The sequence below is a fragment of the Cyprinus carpio genome, chromosome A5 (assembly GCF_018340385.1).
Source record: "Cyprinus carpio isolate SPL01 chromosome A5, ASM1834038v1, whole genome shotgun sequence".
Classification (NCBI taxonomy): domain Eukaryota; kingdom Metazoa; phylum Chordata; class Actinopteri; order Cypriniformes; family Cyprinidae; genus Cyprinus; species Cyprinus carpio.
In genome coordinates, this window is record NC_056576.1 from 15,928,053 (window position 1) to 15,946,225 (window position 18,173).

The 18,173-nt window shown below is 35.7% G+C and overlaps 1 protein-coding gene across 3 annotated transcripts in view; it reads left to right on the forward strand.

The window, feature by feature from the left end:
- Positions 1 to 18,173, forward strand: part of LOC109090112 (netrin receptor UNC5D-like) — a 177,382-nt gene that overhangs the window by 113,043 nt on the left and 46,166 nt on the right. For all 3 annotated transcript variants that reach the window (XM_042755176.1, XM_042755171.1, XM_042755170.1), the window contains exons 3-4: positions 13,855 to 13,998; positions 14,718 to 14,821. In XM_042755176.1, coding sequence (XP_042611110.1) covers positions 13,855 to 13,998; positions 14,718 to 14,821 — 248 coding nt within the window. The remainder of the gene's footprint in view (positions 1 to 13,854; positions 13,999 to 14,717; positions 14,822 to 18,173) is intronic.

Genomic DNA, 18,173 nt, shown 5'->3' on the forward strand with positions numbered 1-18,173 from the left:
TGCACCAACTGATATTTCTCTCAAAATGTTCTCAAATCGGTCCAGGCACCAATAGGAATGTGACAGAAAATGTTTGTAATGTCAGAAAGTTTATTTTGTTACTCGTCATAAATGTCACTGTTTTACTGCAGATAAAGATCCTATTACAGCACAATTATACTGTTGCTTTCATAACGTAAGTGCAAACGCTTCTGCCGTCAAATAGTTTCCAGAGTCTGTTTTCAGAATTGGTGAAAACTGACCGTTAATATGCCCACAGTAGCCTTTATAGTGAGCCACTCTCAAAAAATGGACAATTTAATGAGAACCATCCTGAAAAAACTGTCCTCCATTATTGTCAGTTTTATAGAGCACATGTAAGCATTTAGGCCCAACCATCTTATCTAACCATCAATATAATAATCATTATTACATGGCTTTATTAAATACTTGATTCTAATTGCAGTCAGATAGTTTTCGAATAATGACCATACTGTGTAATTGTCTGTAGTTCCAAGCAACTCATTTCCTATATGTACTAGTTTTTTGTATCACTCAACAATATTTGTCTTTTCAAATCAGTATTTCTTGTCCATTTTTGTATTCAAATATTATGAAGCTATTTGATTAAGTGGGATAATATACAATCAGCTAGACATTATCACAGAATAAACCCCTTTATATTTATAGTGCTTTATACACTATGGATTTTTTGAACAAATAGATGCAGCCTTGGTAAGCATATGTAAGAGACTTCTTTCAAAAACATTATAAGAGCCCTACCCCAAAATGTCTTTTCCCTTTTATTTATTTTATTTTTTTTGGTACACAAAATGGAAATTTTCATGAGCCAAGTTGTTTATCATTGTTGAAAATAACAATGTGAAGCTAAGTGATTATACCTTCATCTATTTCTGCTTGTGGGCAAACGCAGTGCCATTGAGGGTGCTTGAGAATTTGCTGTGAATTCCATTATTCCCAAAATTCCATGAATGGATGGATGGATTTGTCTATGCAATGTAATATTTTTGCATATTAGTGCCATAATCGGTGACAGAGACATGTTTAATACATTAGCTAATTATATGCTCTCTTACGGTTTTTGCCTCAGCAAATCAGTTGTTGATGTACTGAATGCCTTAATAATCCAACCCTTAAGGCGATAAATGTGGTTTATGATACTAGTTACTGAGCATCCCTGGTGCTTTAATAATTTGCTCGGTTGAATTATAGCTCAGCAGGAGTTGAAAAGCACCTCATTTATGCTGGTCTTGCAGTGACTGGTAAAACAGCAAGATGCATGCTTTCCTTCCGACATGAGCATTAATACTGCTTTGGGAAACAATATATTAATACTTGTAATATTTTTCCTTTTATTCTTCAGTGTTGACTGGGGAAGAGATCTGAAATTTTCAAAGGTGTTTGACGAACCCCATTCTGGAGCACTACTTCAGGTTTTATTTGTTCCAAGCTCTGCAATATCAACCCATGAGGACAGTTATAGAGCATAACCATCATATGAAAAATCATCCTCCACTAAGTCATTTATCACAGCTTTGCCAAAGGAGGAAGAAACGACTGGTGTGCTGCTTGCTGTGCTTCTATTATTGTCCTTTACTGATAAATAACAAGCTGAAACTTCTATGCAGCAGCACACAAATAAGCCCCACAGACTACTCCATTTAGGATTATAACCTGTGGATTGTGGTAAAGAAAATAACTATCTGTTGATAAGTGTAGGTGTCGGTCGAGAAAGAATCATATTGAATGTGACCAGAAACTAGATGACACTTTTGCTTCCTGTCTATAGATTAGAGGCAAATAGAAAGAGGCAGATCCAGACTAGTTCCAAACACTATAGGGGGGCGCAGATGCTGCCTAGACCCGATAATTAGCTCTTTGTGTGCCCGTCATACCTGAAGTGAAGGCCTTGAGTCCTGGCGACCAGGCAGTAGTGACAAACTAACAATGACAAGATCTTTCCTCTGGCACCGCGTCTGCATGCTTTTCTTCTCTGCCATGGAGTGTCACATTCTAATGGCTGCTATCGTCAGGAATTAAGTCAGTATGTTCCAGGAGTATTATGGTTTGAATGAGTGAGAGTTAACTAGGAATTGGTATACGCTTTGTGGTGTTTGTGATTTAAAAGGAAGTTTTAAAGATTTCAGTTTTAAATAGTTCTTCCAAAAATTAAAATGAGCTAAAAATGTTCTCGTCCTCAGGCCATCCAAGATGTAGATGAGTTTGTTTCTTCATAAAAACAGATTTGGAGATATGTAGAATTACATGTCTTCCTCACCAATGTATCCTATGCAGTGAATGGGTGCCGTCAGAATGAGAGTTCAAACAGCTGATGAAAACATCAAGGCGTTTTAACTTTAAACATCACTTCTGGCGAAAATAACAGTCCATAATCCATAATAATGCCAGTATAATATTAATACTATCATAATAAAGTTCATCCCCCGTTGTCTTCTTACTTCAAATCCAAGTTGTCTTGTCACATCCAAATCTGTTCCAATGAAGAAACAGCCTCATCTACATCTTGAATGGAACAAGGTTGAGTACAAATTTTTTTTTTTACTTTATTCTTTTTTCAGTACCATATGAATATCATCATGCAGCTCAAACAGAAAAAGTTGTTACCTGCTCTAAACCATAGCACTTCTGTAGCATTTAAGAGAAAATTACTGTGCGGGCACAGTAAAATTATGTGGGCACTCATTGCAGCTGTCATCTAGTCAAAACACGTGAACTTGAATATAATAAAACACAGATTTAAAAACTCTTGTATGTTTTGTCGCTCTTGCAGTGTGCGGCATAATTGATTTTAATGAGAGTGATGTAGTTGTGTCATGCTGTTCACTTTCACTATAGATTGACTGCACTGCTTCACACTGCGATTGGCTGGTGTTTTGGCCCTTTCCAAGTCAACAGAGAAAGCCTCCAAAAGTTGTCAAATTAAGACATAAATTTAAGTGTCTAGAATTATACACACTTATATACTACATATCAGTATTTTTATCAGTGTGTTCATATTGACTTTATATTTAGCATGAATATTACTAATATATAAAATGGCTTAGTAACCTTAGTAGGATTCACCATGCGGATTTGTTAATTTGCCTGTTTATTAGCGCTCACTTATCCTTTGCCTTTTAGTCTTATTAGTTCTTTATTTTTGTTAGTTAGGCCTTCTAGGCAAACATCATATATCAAAATTAATTATTCATAAGCAAATTCTTCACCTTAGTAAATTACATCCAGTAAAAAAAGTGTAGTAATTTACATGCACTAAGATATCTTGTATCCTTTATCATGTCAAATCATATATTTTATATTATTATTCTATATCATTTTCAATGCCTGTTTAATATACATAATATATTGAATTTGAATTAAGTTTGTGTGTTTGTTTTGCTTCATTCATTCCATTTGCTTGTTATATTGTTCTCTTTTTGACGTCTTGTTCAGATGTTGTATTGAGGCATTTACGTATTTAAAAAAAAATAGTTTGATTGTACCCATGAATATTTTAATTTAGTGCTACAAGTGCTCTTAAACACCTATCTTAGAGTAAAGTCCTATAACTCTGTCGCTTCAGTTATTTATATTTATTTCTCCTCTCCTCTGTCTCAGACTGATGAAATCACTTTCCAGTGATTGCACAGCAAAGCTTCAGGGCAGTTGTAGCTCATGTGGCTCAGTCCAGCTTTCTGTCATGGAAGAGGAGCCAGCTGACCACTGCGAGTATAGTTATGACGTGTCAGAGCTGACATGTGATATGGTGTTGACATCTGTTAGCGACAGCTTCTCTGAAAAAAAAAGGTTCTTCTTGAGAAAGTGCCTTTATGCTACAATAGATGGAATCTGACTGCAAATGAAGGACAGAGAAAGAAAGAGAGGACTTTTGCAGTACAACAAATGGAAGCTGACTGCAAAGCAAGGTCATTGAAAGAGGACAAGTACAGGGCATCACCCTTCATTTCGCTTTACGCAGATGCATTTTAGTGTTGATGTTTAATCTCTCTGGGCCTGTAATAGCATTATCACAGACAATTGCACACTCAACAACCGCACTGCAACATACATGTCTGGAGCACAACAGGGGGAGTTATTTATTTATTTATTTATTGGAAAAGGAGGATATTATGCGAAATTACAAGTTTAAATTAGATTTTCTAAACATGTGCATCTTTCATAGGATTTTTTAATAGCATGGACAAAGTAACCATGTATTTACTTTTGTTATACAGAATTTAGTAAAACAGCTGCTTATTAAACTCTGCATACTATAGGGCCATTTCTAACTATTGGCAGAGCAGACAGCTGAACTCTGCATTATGAAGGGCCTCCATTACTGTACCAGTACCACAGTAAAATATAGGTAATGGCATATGTTTCATGTTTACATTAGGCACTCCCACCAAGTACAATATTCTGATTGTTTGCATCTTGTTTTTAAGCCCATAAATAATAATGTTCTCGTTCTAATAAATTTATATTGTAATGTACTCATACTTATATATAAAAACAATAATTTTTACATTGCTGGTAGGTTATCATTGCACAAATTAACACACTTTTGACATAAAAAAATTTAATTAGAAGAGTTCTAAACTAATGCGTCTTAGCAGATACTTGCGTATTGTGCAAGTGGGAAGCTCTGTTTCGGGCATTACGTCTCTTTATATCAACCAGCCCTGGTTGTGTTCCTCTGCGGCTAAATTAAACCTTGTTGTAGCCTATATATTATGCTCTATTCATTATTTTTTTTAGAAACCTTGCACTTTTCTACTCCTTTTTAAACGGTGTTCTTGTATTCAAATTATGCGCGGTCCACTGCTGCACACATGCCATAATATCGATGCTGGGCCAGCTGTATCGATAATTGTTTCGTCAAATCTCTGTGACGATACATCATCGTATCGATGTGTTGAACACAGCACTACTGTATTATATTGTCCTCATGTAAACAGTACATTTGTAATTTGCTGTATATGATTGATTCACATAAAAAATGTATACTTCAACCAATACCATTGGTTAATATGACATTATTTACAAAAATAAATTATTAAATTCAGTTTTTTGAGCTCTTGAAATGACTTATGTTATGATACAATTAATTTGTTTAAACCTTGCCCTTTCTTACAGTCAACTGCAAGCTTGCATTCCATCCAATTAACAAGATTAATAGATCCAAGATCCTGCCCTTTTCATGAAAAATAAGTTTCACTTAGATGTTAAAATACAGAAGAAAGACCTGACAGTACTTTCACTTCTTCGCAACTTTAAAGGTACAAAGGTACAAAAACAGCCTATTAAATTCTAAGGGTGGAAATACAGGGTGCAAATCGGTAATGTGAAACTAGAAACTATGGCTGTATTTGCTGCAAGATAAAAAGGTTTTAAAAGTGATCTATTTAGGTACAACTGTCTTACAGAGTGCAGTATACATCATAAAAGAGAGAATAAAAAAAAAGAAAATGTTGGCCCCAAAACATTGGTATTACACAGTTCAAAGATCTGTAATTGTTCATCAGGAAAAAGTAGCACGTAAATGAGTTCAAACCATGAATGCAATAGTGCTATTTCAGAAACTGCCTTGACTATGTTGTGCATATTTATGTCTTTCAGTTCATTTTTTATTTTTGAATTCTTGAAGTCTTCCTTTCATCGCTCTAATAGCACTTTGTGCCATGGCTGTTATGATAATTATTTATTAGGAGTTACGCTGGAGGGAGCTGCCATGCAGACATTGCAGAGCTGGTGGGGAGTACATGAGCGTGTGATGGAGGATGACATTAATGTGCTATTAAGCTTCTACCCCTTGAGCAAAGTGTCACATTTGCCACTGTGAGCTCAAGAACACACACATGCACACAGTGAGATGAGTCATTCGGAGGAGGTCACACCAATGTTATGTAAGTTAGTTGAGAAATGACCTGTTACCCACAGAGGATCCAGTAAAGGTCCACATTAGTAATGGAAGTAGTCATTTAACAGATGCTTTAGTTCAAAGCGACTACGTGAACAATCCCCCTGAAGCAAGCTAAAGGGTTAAATACTCTGTTCAAGGGCACAAGGGGTTGTAGCTCCTTGTTTGAATTGGTTAAATGAATGTGTGTATAAAAATAAATACACACACATTTTTATTTCTAATGATTTAATTTAATTTATTTATATTCATTTATTTTGGCATTTCAATTTATTTATATGTGCATTTTAATGAATTGATATATCAATTTGTTTATATTTTTATTTATGTTTCAATTAACTTATTTCAGACGGAGTTACCAGTGGCAGTTTTAGAAAACCCACTTTTTTAAACAATAATTGTGCAACGTAATTTAAATATTTTCTTTACAGGACTTTACAGGCCATTTAAAATCTATCTGGCTCGAAAATCGAAGGTTTTCTTTAGTTTGAATCAGCATTGTAGTTCTGTATATGACAAATCATTTTCTAAAAGTACAATTTTTCCTTTAGGTCTGTTAATTCATATGAGTTCAAGTTTAAGCTCATGCTTAATTTAAGTATAGCATGCCACACTGATGTCACAATTGAAATTATTTTGAAATTCAGTCATTAAGGAAAAGGATAATGAGGTAAAAATCTTGTTTACTTTCAGTCCTGCTGGTTGTTTAGGTGCTTAGATGCCATTATAAGTACTTTAATTGAATTTACTGTCCTGTCCAAATTCTCACCAAAGTGAAAACTGAAAAATCTGACTTGGAATACAATAAATACTGTATGACTGCAGCAGCTTCACTTGCTGGTTCTCCATTGGTTGTAACTCTCCATGGTGCTGAAATAATCTCTCCCTGCTACAGCAGGGGAGACAAAAGCTACAAATCAATTGCTGGAAGCCTTTGCAAGAATCACACGGAACGAAACATTACACCATTCTCGCTGTGCCATGTTCTGTTCTAAGTCTGTTCAAACACTAAAATACTACTAAAGTCATTCCCTGTGGCTGTCATGTAATGTAAGCAGCTTTCGAGTCTAGCTGGTGAAGTATTATGAAAGGATCCGGTGTAAATCGTATTAAAAGTGACTTGCAAATATTGTTGATTGATGTGACTCTATTGTGAACTTAAAACTGTGATTTCTTCTTGAGTGCTGCTTTTCATATTCTGTGCTGTCAGAACTATATGTCACCTATCTAAATGTCTTATTAGGATTGCTGATGCATTTATTTTAGCATCGCATACTTAAAGTCTTATTGATGGAGCACACCTTTCGTCTTGCTGTCACTCATATAGGCTTACACAGATCTTATAAGACTTTCCTCTAACAGTCCATGGCGCACAGAGCACTAGAAGCATCTGCTTAGTGGATCCAATACTGGTTGAGCCAAAGCTTCAAATGATTGCTGCGTCCTGTCAGCTTCTGTCCCTTATTAAATTGTGTCATGGTAGTGCCAAATGTTGCAGCTGAGGCAGACAGGATTAACTGATTCTAAATAAAGCTTTGAGGAGACCCAAAATCTGCTGCATGTTTTTATGTTACTGACATAGTTAAGCCTCCTCCTGACCATCTTGGTCTTTGCCAAAAGGCAAATGAGATTCTGAAGTGTAGAAATCACACTCTTCCACTAGGGGTGACTGCAATTCCTGTTGTTCAACTCTTAGAGCAGTGGTCCTGGAGAACCCCCAACACTGCACATTTTAGATATCTCCCTAATCAAACACAACTGATTCAACTCATGAGCTCATTAGTGAAGACTCCAATACCTTAAATGTGTGTGTCAGATAAGATTAATCAAAAACGTGCAGTTTTGGGGAGTTCTATGGGACCAGATTTGGAAACCACTGTCTTAGAGCATAGCGTTAACACCAGTCAAAGTCATGGGTTTGATTTCCAGGGAAAAACATGGACTGATGAAAAGATCAGTAAGGATAGATCAAAGGTGACAGAAAAGACAATTATAATGTTTTACATTTTAAAAGATTACCATAAAACATCGAAAAGATTATCATTTCAAATAAAAAATTTGATTCATCAAAAGAATCACAAAAAAAAAAATCTATTACCATTTCCACAAAAATATTAAACTGCACAACTGTTTGAAACATTGATAATAATTAGAATTGTTTATTCAACATCAAATTAACATTGTAATATGAGCCAGATATCAATGTAGCATTGTATTTCCAGGTCCGGGCTGATTCCTCAGTAGAGCTCTGTGATGAGAGGCCCACCCATGAAAATTTACGCAAGTGATGACCCCTTTCCCACCTCTGCTGTCAACAGCATTTTCTTTGTAAAAAATTATGCTGACAGATGAAAGCATGTCATCTGTGTCTCTCCGGAATATCACCTGTCAACTCACCTGTCAATATTCTTGCTCAAATTTTTTTTATCTTTCTAACAGAGAGAAAGATCACCTCCTATTTACATATTTCTCATATTTTCATCTATTAGGCTGGATTATACACCATCATTATTCATGATTTTCTTGCCTGCTGCTGAATTTTATCCCTCACACTATGCTGTCAATGGAACATCTAAGCTAGAGAATGATGAATAATGTCTGTGTCTCTCAGTGTCCATGAAACACAGGCGACAGTCTTGCTTTGTTTACCCTTGACTAACAGGACCATGTAGAGTCAGCTCAGAAGTGAAGGCAATCTGCTTTCATGATCAATAAACCTGTGGGACAGGCAGGATGCACCACGCTGTTCTGGTCTGCTTTTTTCTCTGCGGTGTCATTCATTTTTGGGAGAAAACCAATTCAAGAAGGCACTTAATTAAATGAGATGTTAGCGTTTCGCCTGCCGCTCTCCCATGACTCCTTTCCACAGTGGTTGAGAACTGCTCATTTATTAAGGGAAGAATTGCATCCAATTCTGGTAAAGCAGATGTAAGTGCCATATGTGGTGCGAACAACATTCATTTTGTGTCATCATCTCAGCAGGGTCTGTCTTTAAAGGTTTGTGATCATTAACAAAACTTTATTTTGTTAACCACATAATGACAGAAGGTGAATTTCAGAAAACCAACCGAGTAATTAGGAATGCACTAAACAACATAATTTTAAAATTGATTAGACTGTGGGTTATCTGAATGACTATTTGAGTAGTTGCTTTTAAAGAAATATACCAGATTTCCAGCTTTTTTCTGAGAAAGACTTTTATCCTTGGAACATACACACACACACACACACACACACACACACTATATATATATATATATATATAACACACACACACACACATATATATATAATTTATTTACTTTTTTATTTTAATTTTATTGTTTTTGAAAAAGGTATTTTTTAAATATTTATTAGTAACATTTATTCATTAGTTTATATATGTTAATAACTACTGTTAATAATAGCTCTTGAATTGATTTACAAACTTGCACTTAGTTTTCCCTCTATTGAAATTGTTGCACAGAATGATTTAGCACATTTTATTTTTAATCATTAACTTAATAACTGATCCAGCCCCGATGCAACAGAAAACACTACAGGAGGTCATTTATGCCTACTGATGTGAGACTTTACAGTTGCTCTAGAAAATAGGTCCACGCACTCATCTCATAGCTGTAATTAATGCAGTTAATTATCAGACATAAATTCCACTATAATTACAGTTTTTTTTATTGTTTGAATTTTGTTTTACTTGTATATCATTCTGTTGTCAATTTATTTATTTATTTATTTATTTATTACAGTATATGTGTATAGTATGTGTTTTTGTGTGAACTGTGAGTACTTTTACTGTCTTTATGTATTGTTGCTAACGCTCTTCAATTTTCCAAGTGTGATCAAGTACTTACCTACCTACTAGGGGTGTGACGGTCTCGTGGCACGAGATTTTCCGAGAACCAATGCAGTATTGGCATATGTCAGACTGGCTCGTTCACCAGTAGTGGTATGTAAGATATTTTATGTTCACCTGTGAATACAATATGGTTAACGTTACCTGCAGTTAACAGGACGCTCCCGTGATTAACTAATCACCTATCTGAATGATTGGGCTAGTGCTGTTTTCCTCAAGAAAGTTTATCATTCTCACGTGTTTTAAGCCTTGTCAGTTAAAACATTAAAGTGTTTGAAGCCATTCAAGCGTGAGACAGCGCAAAAGAGATTTCAGTGTGGCACACGTGGGACAGACTGTTTCTGTGAACGCACACAAAAAGCCACAGCAGTATTTTGAATCTTAAGTATATTCATCATCTGCTTTACGTACCTGGCACTGCCAGTATTTTTACAAACTTGTAATTTACATGTTTACAGCAGAACCATGTATCATTCATTTATATTTCTACATGGCTCCCTGCAATACAACTCTGATTCTTCATCTAGTGGTCTGTTATTGATACAACCACAACTGCTACAACTGATAATGGAAAATTAGAATCGAACAGTAATTCTTTTTTGTTGATGGTAGTGAATTTGTTGCAAAAGTGGTGCTTTGATGGCTAGAGCAGTTGTGCTTTAAATGGGATGGACCTAGAGACTGCTGCTCAGAGATGACTTCAGTGCACTGACAGTGCAGCAATTACTGTTGCTAAACCCTGAAGCATAGCACACTGTCAGCATGCTAAACCCCCTCTGAGAAGCTGCATCCCTTCCACAAAAGAAAAAAAAAATCTCTTAAAACTTTCTTGTTGCCTAACAGACTAGTCAGCCATTCTGGCCCATTAATGTTGCAATATTTACTTTCAAAACATCCAACCAGAAATTAGTGTTGTTTTTGGTGGCCTGTTTTAATTTTAGTCTTAGTCTAGTCTTTGTGTGAAGCTGTCAGTTTAGTTTTTATTAGTTTTAGTCACGTTCATACTCTTTAGCAATCATGTGCACGTTTTAGTACATTGACATGATGATATTTATACTCTTTTTAGTCTAGTGTAGTTTTATTAGATTTTAGTTTATTTTTTTTTAGTATAGTTTTTGTTTTTGTATATTTTTTTTTATTCTATTTTTTGTAATGCAGTTATTTTAGTACAAGTACCTAGAAGTATAGACGAAACCAAAATTTTCTTTTAGTCAAACCCATTTCAAACAAAGTTATCTTATTATATTATTGTTACCTTATAGACTCAAGAATACATCCATTCCAGACACGGAAGATGCTCTGATTTGAATTTACTACATTTATTTTACCAACCAAACATGTTAGAAGTACACACACATAAATGTAAATAAAATAAATTAAAACAACAATAATAATAATAATAATAATAATAATCTGCTAATTTTTCTCCCAAAAACGAACCCCGGCTGGCAGGCCATCAGTCCCTTTCTCTGTGTCAAGGCTGATTTATACTCAACGCATCCACAAGTTCGCTTGGGTGAGCGCGGAAAATATGACGTCATCGCGGTGTTCGCTTTGAGTGCGCGCGAACTATTCGCGTGGCGGAGTGCACTGCATTTTTTGTAACTTTCCTCATAGCTCCACATCCGAACATGCATGAGTTCAGGGCGATTCTAGCCGATCATGCACATCTATGGCAGCGTTTGTGAAACAGAAGCAGTTTAATGTGAAGTTCAAACTCCATCTGTGCTTTTTGACGGAAAATGCTTTTTTTGGAAAAAAATGTTTGCATAGTTTGTCCGAGGCTTCTTATTTGAAGTACATTTTATTTTTATTGTATAAAATAGAATTAGAATTCATTTAGATATAAATTATACACTATTTGCTTAAAGTTGTCTTGTGTTTGATGCATAATGCAGCCAAATGTTTAAGATTGCTTTAAGTTTGTTCATAAAGAAATTATTAATTCATCATCTCATTCATCACAAGACTTGTACTGGCAAATGACTTCACACTGGTGATTCCCGACGGTCTTAGAGGACAATTACTCCTCGTCGCTCCCCTGTCATTTCAAAGAATAGAAAGTGAGACATAGGAAACAGAAATACTGCAAAATAATAATAATAACGACTAAACGAGATGAAATAACGTTAAAACATTTCGTTTCGTCTAGTTTTGGTCAACGAAAATGAGACATTTTAGCATAGTTTTTATTTTCTAAACCACATTTAGTCTCGTTTTTATTTGTCAACGATATTGCATTATACATTTAATTTATGTTGCATCTCGTTTTCGTCACATGATAAAGGTTCGTTGACGACGATATTTAGTCATAATTTTCGTTGACGAAAGCAACACTACCAGAAATGCAACTTATATAATGATTCCTGCACCACAATCTAACTGTTCAAAGTGACCCTGAGATGTGCTGAAACGTGACTAGTAAAGAGGCAGAGGACCCATTTAATTTGCATTGTTTTAACTGCCTCAACTATTTAATTTCTCCTCATAAACCTTAGTGTGATTGCTCAAATCTGAAATCCTCTTCACTGGATTGACATACACTAGCTTTCAAAAGTTTGTGATTAACGTTTTAAAGATTATTATTTTTTTCTTTTGTTGTTGTTGTTTTTGAAAGTCTCTTATTCTCACCAATTCTGTGTTTTTTTATCCAAATACAGTAAAAACAATAATATTGTGCAATATTATTATAATTTTAAAAAAATAATTAATTTATTTTAAAATGTTAACTGTTCCTTTAATGGCCAAGCTTAATTTTCAGCAGCCATTACTCTGTCTTCAGTGTCACATGATCCTTTAGAAATCACTCAAATATGCTGATTATTATCAACTTTTGAAAATTTTCAAACAGTGTTGTAGATTTTATTTAGAACCACAATGTCCACTTGTATAGTTTTTGAGAGTAAAACTGAGGATATGAAATGGAACACTTCCAATTGAGAACTGTCATGTTTGTTTGGGCTTTTTTGTGGCCATCTTCCAGAGCAAGATTCAAAATACAATGTCAGCATCATTTTATCTGTTTATCCCACCACACTGGGGCTCATCCCAATCTCATACCGAGAAAAAAAAAAATTTTTCAAAATGAACTGAGCCTTCTTGAAGTGATCTGTTTACATAAAACGCATGCTACAAAATTAATCCCTGTGTAGTTATCAGGCACTTTCAGATTTATTTGATATTTATCTGGTAAAAGTGTTCAGATATGGTCCCTGCACTGTTGTTTGAAGGCACACAGTACAGGAGAAATTCAGATTACAGAGTTATATCAGAGAATGTTCAAGTGGAGGAGCAAACAATCTGGATTGTTTATTATGAATCTCAACATACTGCATCTTGCTTCTAATCCTATTTGTATGAAGTTTGTAGGGTAGAGATACTGAAGAAACAGGTAGAAGATGAAACTGATTAACAATGGAAGCCTTTACTGATGCAACAAACCTGCAAAAAGTGACTTGAGGGTCACAGCGGGGAAGTCAGACATTTTGAAAATCAAGGAACATTAAATTGCATCTCCACAGTTTTAATGATCATAAATTTGAGAGTTTGAAAGGTTAAGGTTGTGACCATCTCATCTGCAGATATTTGTCTTAAATGAAGCCTCAGGGGTAACAAGCGTTTCTGGCTCTTGTGCTTTTAGGCTAATGCAGCTTCAGCTAGCTATTTTCATCTTGCTAACGATCTGTGGCACAGACAACAAGGAAGGACCTCATGGGAGAGGGAGAGGAAAAAAAGGCTTTTATCAGTAATGCGCTCAAAAACTTGGAGCAGAGAGAAATGAAACTGGAGTTATGTAGGGCAGCTTGTGAAGGGAAAAGCAACCCCAAGCCATTACATTTTTCACTGGTCGTAGAGATTTTTTAAAATAACAATGCATAAGATATTTTTAAACTTCATTCTCAGAATTCACAGAGCTCTGGTACCCTTTCATCTTTCTGACACCCAGTGTATATTCTTTCGGTCAGTTGCCATTAAGGACCCTGACTGAAGTCACCAAACACTGAAAGTCAATACTTAATGGGCATTGACCTGAAGTGAATTCAGATGAAGATGTTCATGCTTTGTGTTTCTCGCTATGTAGGGCTGAAAATCCGTGAAGTGACGATCAATGTTACCAGGCAGCAGGTGGAGGATTTCCATGGTCCAGAAGACTACTGGTGCCTGTGTGTGGCCTGGAGTCATCTGGGAACCTCAAAGAGCCGTAAGGCCACAGTGAGGATAGCCTGTGAGTAATGCATGAAACATGACCTACAATTGAAATACATGATATAAACACAGGTGGACTGCTGTGAGATAGTGGCAGAAATCTCTTTTATGTATTTCCTTTTTTTTTTCTTTTCTTTTCTTAAATGATGCTCTAAATGCTTTAAATATGAAAGCATATTAAAAAGTTTTAATTAATGTAATTACATTTTGTAGTCTGTTGATAGATTGATTTATTTTTGATTAGCATTTGCTATAATTATAATTGTCATTAATTATCATTGTCAAGTTATTATTAGGTTTTATTATTTTATCATTAGCATTTGTTATCAAATAACAACATTTTATTCTTTAATACAGGGAATTTTTTTTTATCCTATCTGAAGCTGGACCAGTTTTAGACATTTTTGTATTTTTTTCTTTCTTTCTACAAATTGAAAGAATTTGCAGTTCACATAAATAAATAATTTAATTTTACTAGTACAATGGGGATGAGGCAGTCAGAACTGTATTAATGAACTGAACCAATGACACCTGCAACTCTAGCAGATGGCCGAAGCACCATTGAGAATTCCTGCACTCTCCTTCTCTCTTGCCCTGCCTTTCCAAGGTTGCCAAAATGAAGGGCAGGGGGCATAGAGAGAGCAGGATGCTGAGTGATGAAAGCATTTGGCATAAATAGGTCAAATATTGGATCGAACTCTGACCGCTGTGACAGCTGCCTCTTATCTTTTCAAACAGACCTCCGCAAGAACTTCGAGCAGGATCCTCAAGGGAACGAAGTGCCAATGAAGGGAATGATTGTGCTGCATTGCCGTCCCCCAGAGGGAGTGCCCATGGCAGAGGTAAGACCCATCCTCTCAAGTCTCTGACATCATTCCCACAGGGAGTCTGGGAAGGGCAGTGCATGCTCTCTTCTGAGCATCAGTGCTGTTTTAAACATCTATACTAATTCTGTGCTTAAAGGGGTAGTTCAACCACAAATAAAAATTCATCCAGATTTACTCAGCCTCATGTTGTTACAAACCTGTATCACATTTTCTTTCTTCTGTGGAACACACACACACAGAAATAAAATAAAAAATAAAAAATAAAGAGCTGTTTTTCGTCTATATAATCAAAGTCAATGGGGTCCAAAACATGGGAACTTTAAGATTTTCATTGTATGGACACAAACACAGAAAAAAGAAAACAGACACCTTTTCCAAAATATCTGCTTTTGTGTTCCACGTAAAAAAAAAAAAGAAATGTTGAACTGATTTGGTCCAACAAAAAAAAAGGGACCATATTGACTTTGATTGTATGGACAAAAAACAAAATTGATATATTTTTCAAAATATTTCCTTTTGTGTTCCACATAGAAATGAAAGTCATACAAATATTTTAAAGAACTTTTTTTTGGTCCTTATAATAAAAGTCAGTGGAGTACAAAACAACATGGAACCATAGTGACTTTCAATGTATGGACCCAAGAAAACAAAAACCAAAAAACACAAAAACCAAAATTTCCCAAAATATTTCAGAACACAAAAGAAGATATGAAAGAAAGACATACAGATTTGGAACGGCATGAGGGTGAGTGAATGATGGCTGGATTTAATTTTTGAGTGAACTATCCCTTTAAACAGAACTGCAACTGACTGTTTACTGACTGTTGTCATCAAATTTGATAGATTGATTTCAGTTTAATACACATTCGTGTGCAGTCAAGGGCCAAGTAAGGGACAAAAATGACAGGTCCACATATCATGGATTACGAGCAGGCAATATATCCGTGTACATGTGTGTCATTATAGTAGGGTTTGATTCTTGGCAGCCACCAATGCTTTATGAATGATTCAGTGATGAAATGGAAGAGCTCTGTCAGCATCTGTCTCTTCAAGAGCACGGTGGACAGAAACACAGGAAATCTGGGAAGTACTGGAAGACAAGAATCTCCCTTCAAGTACTTTGTCAACATAAATTAAGTCAGCTATAAGAGGGGCTGGTGAATCATGTAGAGTGCAGACCAGCAATTGGCGATCAGGTCCATTCCAGCACACCTCCGCCATGAAAAATTTAAATCCAAGCTGTGAGGGGGAGAGTGCAAAGATTTATACAGCATCATTTTACCAGCATGCTGGATGCTGACTCTCTCTCACTCGCTTGCTCTCTTTCTGTCCTAGTACTGTGTGATTGTGGATTTAAACCTTCATGAACACCCCCTCTTAGAAATGCTCTGTAAGATGTCTATGGTCACTAAGCTAATAAGAGTCTTTTCTAGTCTGTCTATCTAATGAGTTTTTCTCGCCAAGTGCCAAATGCGAGTAAAAATCGGCTTTGACAAGTATATGAAACAGTGTCAGTCACCAGATGGCTGGTAACATTTTTATAAATTCTAACAGTGCAATATTGTGAGAACAGATGTGAACAACGCTCCGTACAGTTAATGGGTCAGTGCTACTTCATCACAAAAGTTAAAGCCTTTGCAATGTAAATATTCAAGAGAGGAATAAACACGAAAGGACATGCATTACTCACGCGCTGTAGGAAGTTCAAACTAGAGCCCGACCGATATGGGTTTTTTGGAGGCCGATACCGATATTAGGGAGTAAAAAAAAGGACCGATATCGATATATCGGCCGATATTCTTTATGTGTAGGCTATATTATAGTACAGTATAGTCACGTCCCATTCCCATTCGTGTGTCCAAACCTTTGACTGGTACTTGATCACATTTGAATTATCATTGCAAAAAAATGTGTTTATGTATATATATTCCGTTTATGTAGTCTATATACTGTATTCTATATATATATATTCCTTCTGCATTATGAAGTGCCTCCAAAACTGTACCATAGTACAATATAGGTAATGGCATATGTTTCATGTTTACACTGGGCACTCCCCACCAGGCACAATATCTGTTTGCATTTTGTTTTTAAGCCCATAAATAATAATGTACTCGTTCTAATAAATTTATATTGTAATGTACTCATTCTAATAAATTAAAATCATCTTAACATTGCTGGTAGGTTATCGTTGCACAAATCAACACACTCTCTACGTTTAAAAAATAAAAATTTGAAGCGTTCTAAACTAATGCGCTGTATTCACTGTATCTCACACGCACATTTAGTCACTCACACAGATCACGCTGCGTGCATGCACATTCTTTTTAGCGCGGCCCACTGCTGCGCCAATGCCATAATATCGATACAGCGCCAAGTACAGACAAATCTCTGTGACGATACATCTTCGCATGGATGTTTCGAACACAGAACTATGGGTCACATTCAGCAGACAGACACAAGCACACTGTAATTTATACTTATTTCAACAGACAACTAAAATTAAATCCCTGGAAGCTTGTGAACAGTTTTGTAACATTTTAAAATGCTGGTTTAATGTAGTAAGACAGTAATGCTAAAAGACATGCAGATAAGCCCAGAATATTAAAAAAAACGCGTTTAATTACACGCAAAGCATTTTCCTTCGTAATGGAGAAAACACTTAAGTATTAACACAGTATTTAAAGTTCATATTTTTGGGTTCATCAGTTTTTCTGCACATATTATGGTTTATTAGTAAGGTGTGTACAGAATGTGGCCTTTTAATATCACTGCCTCGGTAGATTAAGCATTCTTTTATGTGAGAAGAGAACGCGTTGCATTCACATTTTGGGCTTATGTTTTGGTACATTAAGCCTCATGAAGCGTTAGTGTGTTAAGCATTTTAAAGTCCCTGATCTCTGCTAATTCACAAGAGTTATACTCGCAAAGGTGGTTAATTATTAAACCGAACAAAATAAAAACTTTTAAAAACATGCAGAAATATGATTCTTTTATTGAGTGGCAGACAGTTGGTTAAATCAGTGACATTAGTATGACCGTAGACATTAATAGATTTAATATCCGGCGTCTTCTCCTCATCTCCGCGATCCTGCTTCTCTTGGGGGTTTTAGACGTATAAAAGGTGAAAAAAACAACGTTGCATTGTCCAGTTTTCTCTCAGAACGATGATCGGAGTTACTTTTGCAATTCTTGTTGCAGCACGAATAACATACAATGGTGGCATTTTCCACAATCACGACAGAAAATCAAAATACTGCCCTAAACTCAATAGCGGAATGGCAGCGCAATCCTCCCAGTATAAACAACGCAGTTTTCCAGAACTCTACGCGTCGTGACGTCAGCTTCACTTTCTCTATTTATATGT